Here is a 13963-nt window from a genome sequence, read left to right on the forward strand (position 1 = left end):
AAGTACTATATTTTTCACATAAAATTATAAATATCAAAGGTATAATTTGGCCATTTTGCTAAGTGTACAGATGAAAAAAATGTGCCTCCCTTATACACCTTAAAGACTGGTCCTTCCTATAAACAACAGACTGATGGTCAATATCTATGGTTTAAATATTTTAGTTATATCTCCTCCCGACTGGGATGCAAGAAATATTTTTCATAGAAAATAAAATGTAATTGAGGTTTCCATCTTTGCCTCTTTCTTTATCAGATCTTCTAAATGGGGGAGCATGGACAAAAGGTATGGGGCAGATTGGGGGTGACTTTATAAGAAAATCACCTGGGAAATTTCTCAAATAATATGTTGAGGTTGATGCCAAGAAAAACAACCATTTCGTGAAAAGAACACGTTCTAACAACTTTGAAGTAATAGTATGTGTAGTAGAGACAGACTGCATACATTAGAATCATGTTCTTCCCCTGGCTAACTGTGTGACATCTGTCATATTACTTAACTTTGTGACAAGTTTCTTCATTTTTAAGATGGGAATAATAACAATAGAATCTCATGGGATTGTTGCAAGGATAAAGAGACTTATATATGTGTTGACACATAGGAAACACTAGGTATTACTTTATTATTGCTGTCAATCTGAAATAAAGCAAGTAGCTTTTTTTTAGAGAATGAGCAGCAGGTTTAGTGTTTGATTATGCTATAGTCAAGACAAATAGGATGCTGTTTGTTCTACTAGGTATAACATTCTTAAATGGAGGGTTAGACTAAGAGAAAAAATTGCTCCTTAGAAAAATATTAAATATCCTGTTTATGTTTTATCAATGGATGAAATTGATTACAGAGATTGTTGTACTCTTTCTCTATATTCCATAATGGCCAATGGGCACTTGATTACAACACTTATCATGGCTGTGCTCTGTGTCCATATCTGTGTAACTTTTTCATTTACCTTGGTACTTTTTAAAGGAAAGAGTTACGTCAACATTCTTTGAATCTCAAGTGTCTAATAATACCTCAGATGCAGAGATATTCAATACATGTTGAATGGCTGATGAATGGATTTTTAAAAACAAACAAATGAATATAAGGATTGACAGTTTTCAGAGAAAGAATGGTGTTCCTACAGCGTGGGCTTAATATGTTAAATGAAATGTAAATTATTTTCAGAAGCTTCTTTCAAAACTTAAATCTATGTCTTAGAAATGATTCAGCAGTCCTCCCAATATGATGGATTTACTTCAAAGATTATACAGTTTTCTGTTTCTAGTTCAATTTGACAGAAAATATTTACTGTCCCTTAAGTGAGTGAAAGAGAGTTGTATTTGTATTACCTCTTGACTAGTAATGTATATCATCTTATTAAAAAAGAAAAATAGAGAGCCTATCTTGGTAAGCATTTCCATTTGTTTATAAACACGTACAGTTTTATTCATCTGACTTGGTTTTAGATTTTTTTAAAATTAAGATTTGTTTTAACTTACTTAAGATGAAGAAAATGTTTCTCCTTTTGAAATCTTGAAGATATTTCAGAGGGTATATTTTATTGTCCATGCTTTTCTTCCAAAATTAACTATATGTGGCAAGCTTGGCATATCTTTTGTTGGTATGGTATATGGTATGTTTCTCATCTAGCAATCACACTGATTTATGCTACATAATTGTTTTGTCATTTTAGTTCTTAAAATATATTTACATGATTTCATTTCTCAGAAATAATACCATACTTGGCATATAATTACTTCTTACCCTATTTGAGTCAATTCTTGCTCTGGAAGTGTAGATGGGAGGCGGGATGTTGAAAGCCTGAGGGACCAGGTATTCTTCAGCATCCATCATGTCTTCTAAATCCTCTTCATCCAAGAGATTCTGAAAGAACTTGCTGTCGTTTGGACTGGGCAGCTTCATACGATCATCACCCTAAAGGATTGTCATTAGGAATACAAAAAAGATTTTTTTTCCTTTATCTTAATATGTGGTTTTTGTAGTAAATTTATGTAGGATTGAAACAAATGGTTGAAAATTCATGCACTCATTTAAAAAACAATAATTCTTCTGCATAACTGCCAGCCATAAAGAAGCCTATAATATGCTCAGATATGATAAGGTAAGATAAATTAATTTAGTACAAGAAGAATATGAGAAATTCCATTAGAGATAAATAAGCAGAATGCTATGGATGTTTTGAGGGAGGCAAAATCTTGATCAGATCTAAGAATAAGGGTAGGCTTCATCGCCAACGTGGTGTTTGGGCTCTGACTGTCAGCATAAATAATAAAGGCTGGTTGGTTTATCAATCTTTATCTTTTTGGTTGGTTTGAAAGAGTTATCAGTAGACATAGGCTCCATGGTTTGTTCTATAGCATAACATTGTTAAAGTGACAGTATTTGAAATCACAGCACAGGTGGCACATAACAAAATGGTGGTGGGAGACACACCAAAAGCCTTGTTATATTCTTTCTTTACTTATCTGTTTCGGAAATATGTACATTTGTTAAAGTTATGTGATTTTTTTTGATGAACAATTTGTTTATGAAACTTAATTTGGCATCAAGATAGTTGGGTTGTTATCTTCTAAAACCTAGCTTTCATCTTTATGTCAGACTATCGATATGAAGATAAAGCTACCTTGTTATATTGAGTAAATTTAATTCAGTGTAAGCCAAGGTCCATTTGTTTATGGTTTAGGTAAAAACCATCATAGAGAAACATATTACAATTTTTAAATTATCTAATCCATTTTTTCTAGTGTTCAATATAAAATGTTCTTTTGGCCTATTATTTGATTCATGTGTACATCAATACATTTGAATCTGAATAATGCTTAGATAATGCACACTTCTCAAAACAATACAAAACATATTTACAAATATTTTTCTTGGAAATTAAATGTCAATGTATTAAAACTTTTAATTCATTGTCTTCAACCGTGGACAAGTTAAAAAGAACAATCCATCTTTCTTTTATTCTGAAAGAGAAGATTATAATAATGAACATGGCTTACACATAATGTTAATAAAAAGCAGAGTGCTAAAGCCTTGTCTGAGGATAAAGGCTTTTTATGTATATGAATAATTATAATTATTGGCTGTTCAATAACAGAGACACTTGATTATTAAGGGAAGGCGCTTGGAATTCTTCTGACATTAAGTAATAAGTCATTTCACATGATATTCTGCTTAGTAAATCTATTTGTGAGGGGTGACATCCACAGTTCCAAAGTCCAGCTATTATCCATGTTTTGAAGTGAGTTTGCCATTGGAAAATTCTTTAAAAAATCTAACTCAAATGCACTAACCTGAATAACTAGGTATCTTTGAGGGTCTCGAGCCATCCTGGAAAATTCAGCAGCCAGTTCCTTAAATTTAGGTCTACTATCAGCATCAATCATCCAACCTAGAAATGTACATGCAGTAAAAGTCATACTCATAATTAGAAAAAAGTATGATGTAAAATTTATGAAAATACAGGTTAATTTTAAATAATATTGTTTTAATAATAATGATCTGAAAACAAAGGAAGCTGATGAAAGAAACAATCCAATAGGTGAGGTTCTATCTAAATCAGTTTGTTGACACTCATAACTAAATGTAATATACCACAGAATAACAAACTTTTTATTTTGTTGCTCTAACTTAAAATTAATTTTTCTTCCTGGAAAATATAACCTAGGCTGACTATATTAACCTACAGAATTTCAGATCTTTTTTCTTAGGTATGGAAGTCATTTTCTTTTAAAACTTTTCTTTGATGGTTATAGAAGAGGTGATTGGAATACAATTTATCATTTTTTAATCAGGAGTGAGATAGAGTAATGTCATCCATGCTACAATAATAGAATAATAGTGTAATAATAATAATAATAATAATAATAGCTGGTTACAATGTGGTACACCAGCACAAAGGGGAAAAAAAGAACAGAAAGCAACTGTTTTATGTTACTTTTTTTCTGGTGGCAAAAAAACCAAAAAAAACACACAAAAAAACACAAAAAAATTGATGCAAAGTGATTGGTAATATTTGTTCAGCAACAGCCATTAGCTTATCTTAGTATTAGCCTTTCCAGCATAAAAATAACATCAGCAATTTTCAATGTGTGTATTATTATTTAGCTGGAAATCTAGGTAAAGTAGGTCTTATTTCCCCAGGCTCTGTTTAGCTGATGAGATGACATGAAGAAAAGCACCAAGCTTTCCTTGATTTTCTTGCCAAATGACCCTTTTCTTAGATATTAAAACACCTAAAGTAAGGCAAAATTTCTATTAGGCAACATGTTTCCCTAATTTTTCATTATTTCATCAGGGTCTCTACATGAAGTATCTAAATCATCCCTTGTGCTAGTTATGGGATCAAATTAGATAATGCATGCATGCTTTTAAATTTTCTTTCACAGAGTACTAGTGAACAATGTTTGATCCAATAAAGCTATAAACCTTGTTTCTCCTTTTTCTCAAAGTTCAATTTTTATTATTGTGCTGGAAGTTTATGAGTGTCATTTTATATATCATTTATTTCACCTGAGTTTTTTTCTCTCCTAATGAAGTTGAAATATTTATTTTCTATATACATCCACTGAGAGAAACAGTTAACAAAAATACTGTTGATGTCAAGATGATAATAAGAAGATAGGTGCTTCTAGAACTATTAGAACCAAAAAAGGTTAACTTTGCAGGGAGGTATCAGTTTCTAACTAAATATTGAGTAAATAGAACTATACTTAGAGAAAAGGACATGCTGACCTGAACTGGAAAACACATTTTTATTTCTTCCCTCACTGTCAGAATGTATCACACATGTCATGAATATAAATCTGGGTAGACCTGGGTCCAAAGTCTCTTATTAATAAGATGCTTATTCACCTTCACCAGTTTGTTTCTTTGCTAACCCTGTGTAAATCAAAAGCGGAAAACCTCAGATTACACTAGAAGGATTGCTGAATGTTAATCTCACTTAAATTAAGTCAGAAACTCCAGAGACTTCTCTAATTCTGTTTAAATTAAGAGCCTAGACTTCCAAAACACGTTTGTAATACATATGCATCTGGGGCATAGAAAGGAGAAAGGAAAGTAAGAGAGTTAGATGTAAACAAATGATCAAATTGGAAAATAAAAACAAAAAAACATTCATAATGTTTTTAGTTCAAAGTAGATTCATGTCTTCCCACTACCCATTTTGCCCTGCTAATTTCCTGGTAAACATTTCTATTTAACTCGTTTTGTAAAACTATCACTTTCTAGCTTTATATTTAGATCATTTATGTAGTTTACTATTTTCCTATAAAATTACTAACATTGTTGTGACTAATTACATCTCTTTATGAAAGGCAATTTGAATGTCATAGAAATGATAAGAATCAAAGTGAAATGAACAGAAAGAGCAGCAGTCTTATAAATTTGACTTCATAGCATGGAAGCATGACATTGCTTCATAATAACAATAATCACAACAAACACAGGTATTTACATGATTCTTTCATAATTATTTTTGAACTTTTATATTTTTCAATATACAGAAACCTTATGCAGCTAGATGAATCTGTACGATCACTTTACTAAGAATGATGATGGTAATGACAAAGTTATTTTGCAAACTTACATTTGACCATGACCATGTAAACGTCAATAGTGCAGATAGGAGGCTGAGGCAAACGTTCTCCTTTCTCTAATAAATCAGGAATTTCTCGGGTTGGAATTCCATCGTAGGGTTTTCCTCCAAAGGTCATCAGTTCCCATATAGTGACACCTAAATTGGAGAGCAAATTCTTACATAAGCAGACTAACAACAGACTTTGAGCAAACCAGTAATATGCAATTGGCAAAGGAATGTTCCCAAGAGGGCAATCAAAAACAGTGTAAAGAAAGGCTCTTCTGATTCCTCTATTATGAGAAGCTCAATGACAAAATCTTTGTGAGAAATTCAATTCCTCTATTATTGTCTTGAAATTTTTAATGGGTAGTGGAGACAATTCAAAGTGGATATAAGAATACTGAATGCGTTCCCCATTTCTGACTTATAAATAATGCTTATGTTTGCTGACTCAAGTTAACTTTTATCACACCACATTAGAATCTATGAAATAATTTATTTACTATATACATGTGTATTCAGTATCAAGTAAATATGATTGCAGGTAAGATCTGATATTGACTAAATTTGAGATTAACATCTTTGTATTAAAACCCCTCATGGCTAAACTGGGTTCCTGAATGAATACCTTATGTTATGGGAAATAATTGTGGCTCTCTTTTTAATTAACATAAAGAGAACAGGTGGAATAAAACTGATTCATTTCTTTAGCACATGAGAGCCTGAGTGAGGCTTACATCTTACATTTATATGTAAGATATAATACACACAAAGTAGGCATCACAAAATTGAACTAGAGACACAATTTAACTGATAATTATTAAATCCTAATTAATTTTGCATATTAAAGAATGCTCCATAGAACCAATGACTGAAACTCAGTGTCCATGAGACAGGCTGGAAAAAAGAAGTGAACAGTCGTTCATTTCTATTCAGTCAGTCATATTTACAGAACATATATTTAATTTGTATTAATTTATTTATGTTAATTTACCTATGCAGTTATAAAACACAGAAGGGATATTCTTACATCTCTATCAAAACTTCTAACATAAGCAAGATACAAAGCAATTACAAATCAAAATAACAAAAGATATAATAAATGGAAACATAAATACAAAAACAAAAACAGAAACATCAAACGCCCACTTTTGCCAACAATAATCTAATTATATCTTCGCAGAAGTGATGATAAGATAGGGTTAAACAGAGATGATTTCATATAGAAGGACAATTTCAAGAAAACTAAGTCAGAAACATCCTCATAACTTACAATTCTATTATTTTAAGATACAAACCATAGCTGATGCATGTTTATTTTTATAAAAATAAAGATGCACCCAGTGGCAATTTTCTACAAAGGTGCACTGCAAATAAGATTATGTATCTGTGTCTTTCTTGTATGCTTTTGAAATCGATGATGATATACCATAAAAATCTTAAAATGCTGTATGGATATGGTTTGATGATTGGGCTATGTCTCAAAACAGAGATCTATCTATCATCTATCTATCTATACATCTTTACATTTTTATTGAGTAGCTTCCTGAGATTTTGCAACTGAACATGAAGATAAAAATTATAACCTGAGTAACAGGATTTCCCCCCATAGTTAAATTTTACTATTAGAAATGTGATTGCCCTGCCAATATACACTTTACTTCTTATTTTAGAGGTAATTCAAAATTTGCCTGCAGCAGATGGTTATATTAATTCAGGAAAACATAAGTAGAACAAAAGGGGGAGATACGGTAATATATAAATCTAGTATATAAAATATAATACATAAATCTATCAATATGACAATTTATATAATATAGTATATAAATGTTTATCTACATGCTATATAGATCACATGGTATACATATGTCATAATGATTATATATGATAAATTTATTTTTTCTATTTAGTCATTACAGTTTAACAAGTAAGTTTGTCCAGTATTCCCCTGTACTGGTCTAAATCTCAAACACACAACCCTTTATAGTTTTAAGCTGAGTAGACTACATGACGCCTTCATGGAAATTTTAATACCTCCCCTGGCACACATGTGGGGGGGCGTAGAAAACCACTTCATAGAAATGTCTAAATTTTTTTACAGATAGATCATGCTTTTCTACATAAGAGGTATAAGTTCTTTAGTGATTGGATGGTTTAATTACTTTTTCTAAAAATTAAAAGAAAATATAAAACTAAGCTTAAATGTTTGTAAAGTAAATTCTACCATGCTTTGAAATCCCACCATCAACTTTTTCATTAAATAGGCAACATGCTTTTAATTTGTAAGAAATGCTAGTTTTATATGGTGTGTTTATACTTAAAAAAGTATTGATTGAGTCTTACTAATACGTGGATGGACTTAAGCTGTAAAAAATCAGATACAAAGTAGCTCATCTCAACAACTGAGTTAAATGCAATTAAATAAATTTTCTAAATTTAAAAATCACTCTTTTCTTGTTCATATTATTTACCTTGTAGTACATCTGTTTACTTCAAAAGTATTTCGTAAATTTAAAAAAAAGCTGCAATTAGCAAACTTTTTCTAATCCCTCCCCTCAAATTTATTACTCCACCTTACTGTTTTCAGTAATTGTTTTTTGTTATAACAATAATTGCCATTTTCTTAGTACAGAACAGAAATTCCCACAAGAAAAAAAAGTTCTTGTTTTGTAACATTCATTGTATTTAGAGTTATGTTTTCAAAGAGTTGCTGAAAATTATGGCCCTGAGATACTATGAAATTCTACCTAAACTAAACTTGGCTGTTTTATTTCTGTCAAAATTATCAATTTTCTACCAAACCAAAGATTATGGTAGACAACTCAACCAAGATATTAATATATTACATTTTAGGGAAGCAAAGAATAACTAAAAAGACAGGTTACAATAGTATTTAGAATTTTTTTTAATTGAAGAGTAAAATGTTAATTGATTCAAAAACAAGGCTTATAAATAGGTATTTTCAACACAATAAAATAATTTGGATTAAGATACTTTGCATGAACATTTATTTTTGCCTTAAAAGCCTTAAATCACAGGGAAGATTTGTTTACCATAGCTCCAAACGTCACTCTGATGGGTGAATTTCCTATAGTGTATACACTCCAGAGCCATCCATTTAATTGGCATCTATAGAGAAACAAGAAGTGAAAATTTTATAGTTATATAACAAGTATTGCCTATATTTATTTCCTAAATGTAAGTCTTTAGACTTGCTTCAATTATATTTTTGATTGTGTGTATAGAAAATATAAATATGCTATTTTTCAACACAGGGAACAAATAAATTGAAATTATAAAACTCATAAAGTAAATTAACCTAATGATAGATCTATTTTTTAAATATCTTCATAAACAGTGAAAAGTAAAATGATAAAATAAGTATCACTTTTTATAGCTCTTAATGTTCAGTAATTAATTTACTAGTTAACATTATGACAATACTATAAACATCAAGCCTGTATTGTAAAAATGGGGTCATATTATACTTGTTTCCCCAAAATGGGATTCCTTATAATCTCAGTTATCCCTTTTTACCCTCAGACAAATACCCGACCACTAGTGAAATGGACTCTTTCTACACTTGTCCCCTCCCTTCTCCTCTCATATAATTCGGTCACTAACACATCTAAAATAATAAATTCCAAGTTAGCCTTGTTTTGTACCTTTTCCACAAATGATCTCCCTCATCTTGTTTAGCCAGTATTGAAAATATGTGCCATTTTCAATATAAGAATTATACAAAAGAATGTGAAAGAATCAGTACAAATCCATCATGACTATGAGCAAAACAACTCAACTCACATACTCTGCTGATGATGGGTCAGCAGAATGAGTTTCAACTACGAAGGGCAGCATTACATAGCTGGAAATATAATTAGATCCTATGGAATAAAGATAAACACTTCTTTGCAGTTGAAAGCTTAAAACTAAATAGGCCTTTGAAATCCTGAGGTTGGCTGCTCACCAAGGTGACACCAAGGTAACTCGATGACAGAAACATGGTATTCAGTGAAAGGGAACAGAAGACACATTGAAAGTAATTTCCCTATGGGCTAGGAGTTAGCTGACTTTACGGACTACAGACATTGTGCTACAGAAGTAAGTTTAAATCACAGGTGGCTTGATAAAGACTTAATGGTTACTAGGCATTTAAACCTACAATGAATCTTGCTTTAGACAAATCTTATGGCTGTATGTTCTCACGACAAGTGAAGTCATGTGATTTATAGACTTCTACTTTTGTGTAATCTTGTAGTGAATTTCAATGCTGTGGTCTCAAACTGCTGCACTTTTGGCAGTAAACAGGCAAACTAGTCTAATAAAAGTCAAGAAAAAGCCAGATAATACTACAGAATTGAAGGTTTTTTTGAAATAAATTTTATGTTATTTTGCCCTATGATAACATTTGAATATATATAGTTATGTAAGAGTTTAGTATAAAAGTCAATGTTAAGCATTTGGAATCTTACCATTACAAACTTTATAATACATATTTGGATGAGCCATGATGCATAAGGCACATAATAAAAATACTTATATGATATACAAATAATATTTTCTTTTTGTCAGCATAAGCTTATAGATCACCATAGGTTAAAGTTGCATTTGCTTATTTCATTTGACCTCTCCTGGTCTCAGTTTCCACAGTCAAGTGAGAGGGACCTCCACATGAAGAGTATACTAGTTGGTTAGCCCAGAATGGCAAATTTCACCATGGGTTAATGAGGAAAGAAAATAATTGGAACAAAGGCACGAACATATGGTGGGTGAGAGAGGAAGGGACACAGTTGTCAGGCAGGAGCATCAGAAAAGATAGAATAGACTGTGGCACTGTTCAGACCCCAGGGCTATAGCAAATTACATGCTAGTGGAAAGAGTCAGGTAATAAATAAAGTAAATCGTAACTCATACACTATGATAAAAGCTTAGAAAAGAGCCAGATAAGAGGAATCTGTTGTATCTGGTGTAGGAGGATAAGAAGTTAAATAGAATGGTCAGTCTTCCAGTGAGTTATGGTTCTTAGTAGTAGCCAAGCTTCTCTCTAATCTATGAGAGAGAAGTTGTGTTCTTATGTAAGAATCAGTCCTATGTTTTTAGGATCAATGGAGCAATTTCTATGGCCCTGGATTAAAGTTTACTTTCTAGAGTCCCTAAGGATCCACTCACTTTCCAACACTGGATCTGACATAAATACCACATGGGTTCAGACATACATCATCTTATTTTAGCTACTTTTGAGAAATCAAAGTTGGTGATGTATTCTCTCTATATATTTTTTTACCCTGGGCAGAGAGAAGGCAAATGGTAGAACTGGAATTTTATAATCTCTTAGACCTAAAGCTTACTGGCTTCTGCCTATAAAAATATAAGGAGATAAAAGGATATCATACTACGTTTTCAAGCATTATTTCTCTCAAAAAGATACTCACCTTTCCTCCATCAGCATTATACTCTTTTTCATCACCTTCCAAGAGTCTGGCTAGTCCAAAATCTGTGATTTTCACATGGTTTGGAGATTTCACTAAGACATTACGAGCTGCCAAATCACGATGAACAAGCCGTCTTTCTTCCAGATACATCATTCCCTGAAAAACACCAAGTTGCCCAATGATAATCACTTAATGCCTAAGCTTTTCCATTATCTAAAAAGTTTCTTGGCATTCAGTTGAAAGTACTTGATTTCTCTACATGAAGCAGAATCTGGAATATTTTCAAAATTAGGGAAAATCTGGGATAAAAAAGCAAACCACAAATAGCTTGGCCTTTTCTCCCTAAATTCCGATGAAGAAGAATAAATTACCTACACATGAGCTAAATGTTAGATCATTTTTCCCCCCAGACTTGATATTCTTTTGCAAACACTTTCATTAGTGAGGTGTGCAGGTGTCTTAGTAGTTAAGCTAACATGTACTCATATTTGGGCTAATTCACATATTCCTAATATTTTCTTCTCAGTAACTTCTGTGTCATATCATTTTGCCCTACACACCCACTCCAAACAAACTTACCTATCTATAATTTTAAAAGGGGTATTTCATATAAATATTTAACGGCCAAAATTGCAATCATTGAGTCTATCAAGGCTGGAGAATCATACTGTTATTATTAATTATGCAAAAATAAAGTATACCCTAGAGTCATTAACAGCCTATAATTTTAAAAAATGGCTTTGACGACATTAGTTGTTATTATAAGAACCCACAAATGAAATTATATAGTTTATAACGACCCTCAAATTAGCCTTTAATATGTTGTCTTCATGACACATACAGGATAATTGAAAATAAAATGTATTACTGATTGCCAACAAGAGATATAGCTGACTCTCCCCCAATAAACACACACACACACATACACACACACGTTACATATACTTATGTACACATACAGATGCATATATTATATGTAGATATGCCATCTATGTACACATAACATATATATTAGTATCTACACAGATTTTTTAAATTTCATAGAAGCAATAATTATAAATCATTACCTCAGCTGTAGGGAAACTAAGAGCCATTAAATACTAGTCTTAACTAAAAGGTTGATATAATGCCAAAGAAATGAACTCAGAGGGCTAGAGTGAATATATTTTGTTTAAATAAACATATTTTTATTAAAGAGTTAGGAGGGATTCTTTATTTGAGGATTTAGGTGGTAAAAAAAATTGTCATTCAAAAGCAAATCAGAATTATTATAAAATGGTTAAAGCATACTCTCATGCAAATTGCAGATCAGTGCTGTGTGCAGTTAATATTACAACTGCAGGACTTTGAAAGATTAACGGTTTCTGATATCAAAATAAAAGCTGTAGAAAACAGACACATAAATCACACAGGTCAAAAAATTATGAACTGTATACTCAGCGTAGTGGAAAGAGAAGATTGCTTCAAACGACATCATGTGCCAAACTCTATATAAATGCCCATTAAACACAACCATTGGAGATACTGCCTGAGATGTTCCAATCAGTCAGCAGTTGGGTGACACCACATGTATGAGCGTTTTTTGAAATCCACCCACGATTGGGATTTATGGAGTTTCTGCCCCTTTTCCTAAACTGTGCTTTTCACTTGATTATGCCAACTTCACAATTCCTAGAATAAAGTGAATCTGAAAACATATAGCCCTTAGATGACTTGAAGGATCAAAAAGTAAATAAATAAATGTATTGCCTTGGAGATAATTCATTTTCAATAATTTTGTCCTTTTAAGAAATGTCCCATTCACCAAAACTCTACTGATGCATTTTACATCACAAGCAAAATTTCAAAAACTCGAAAAGCTCCTACATATTCTATACACCACGCCTCAGCAGGTGATAGAATACCTTGTAGTGCACTGCTATTTGTCCAGAAAAAAATGTATTTTCTTCAAAACAATAAAAAAATCAGTTGAGGAAACCAGATGATAATTGCTATACAATTGTCCCACCCACCCAACCATCATTAAAATAAATACAACCAGAAGCATCTATATCATTACCAAACCATCAAAATACATTGTTATGGTTGCTTTGTAATTATGAAATATCATTGTACAGATGCACACTTTCAAAGCCTTAATTATGACTGCCACCTTAGTCCTACTTTCACACCCTGAATTAGAGTGTTGAATCATCTATGGATTGCTCACAATAGGCTTCTCCACATCAATCATTAAGGTAGGATTTTCTTACTGGAAGATCTCATTAGAGTCACATTCTCTGCTAGATTGCCTTAAAATGAAACCACTCCTTAAATCAGAGTGTGAGGCATTAAAGAGGAAGATAGTTATTAGAAAAGGCAGTGACAAAAATAAACTGATGTCCCTTGAAGTTCAAAGATGATTAAAGAAGAGTCATTCATTATGATAGAAGAATGCTGCATTTGTTGAAAAGAAACCTTTGACTTTGAGCTGTAGCAACTCCCACATCCTTGCCATGTCAGCTCAGTTGAAGTACGTTATGGGAATACTAACACTGACAACCACAGCTAACATTGACCGAGCACTTAGAACATGGCAGGAATTATACTCAACACTTCCTCATCGGTCGTTAACTTCACTTTATGAGATGCATACTGTTTTCATCACATTTAAAATATGAGAAAACCAAGGCTATGAGAGCACAAGTTACTTGCTCCAAGTCATCTGGCTGAGAACATGGATTTGATCCCCTGATGTGGAACTCTAAATCTGCATATATTTAAGCCTACCTGCTCTTTTGATGGATCACAGGGTTGTGTGGGTATGTAGAAATCAATGTACACAGTGAAGTCATATACCTTTAAAATATTCCAGTTACTTTCACAGAAAAAAAAAATAGTTTTAGATGTTTCTGTAAATTTCAAGGCAATGGTGATTGACTTGTTTGTATTTCTATTTAACATTCAG

At 32.0% G+C, this 13963-nt stretch overlaps 1 protein-coding gene across 6 annotated transcripts in view; it reads right to left on the reverse strand.

The window, feature by feature from the left end:
• ERBB4 (erb-b2 receptor tyrosine kinase 4) overlaps positions 1–13963 on the reverse strand; it is a 1041923-nt gene that overhangs the window by 34178 nt on the left and 993782 nt on the right. For all 6 annotated transcript variants that reach the window (XM_074312694.2, XM_019727015.3, XM_019727016.3 and 3 more), the window contains 5 exons: positions 11017–11172; positions 8638–8713; positions 5594–5740; positions 3297–3394; positions 1747–1917 (listed from right to left, as the gene is read on the reverse strand). In XM_074312694.2, the coding sequence (XP_074168795.1) occupies positions 1747–1917; positions 3297–3394; positions 5594–5740; positions 8638–8713; positions 11017–11172 (648 nt within the window). The remainder of the gene's footprint in view (positions 1–1746; positions 1918–3296; positions 3395–5593; positions 5741–8637; positions 8714–11016; positions 11173–13963) is intronic.

The sequence above is a fragment of the Rhinolophus sinicus genome, chromosome 17, assembly GCF_057876585.1.
Source record: "Rhinolophus sinicus isolate RSI-liver-muscle chromosome 17, RSI-T2T, whole genome shotgun sequence".
Classification (NCBI taxonomy): domain Eukaryota; kingdom Metazoa; phylum Chordata; class Mammalia; order Chiroptera; family Rhinolophidae; genus Rhinolophus; species Rhinolophus sinicus.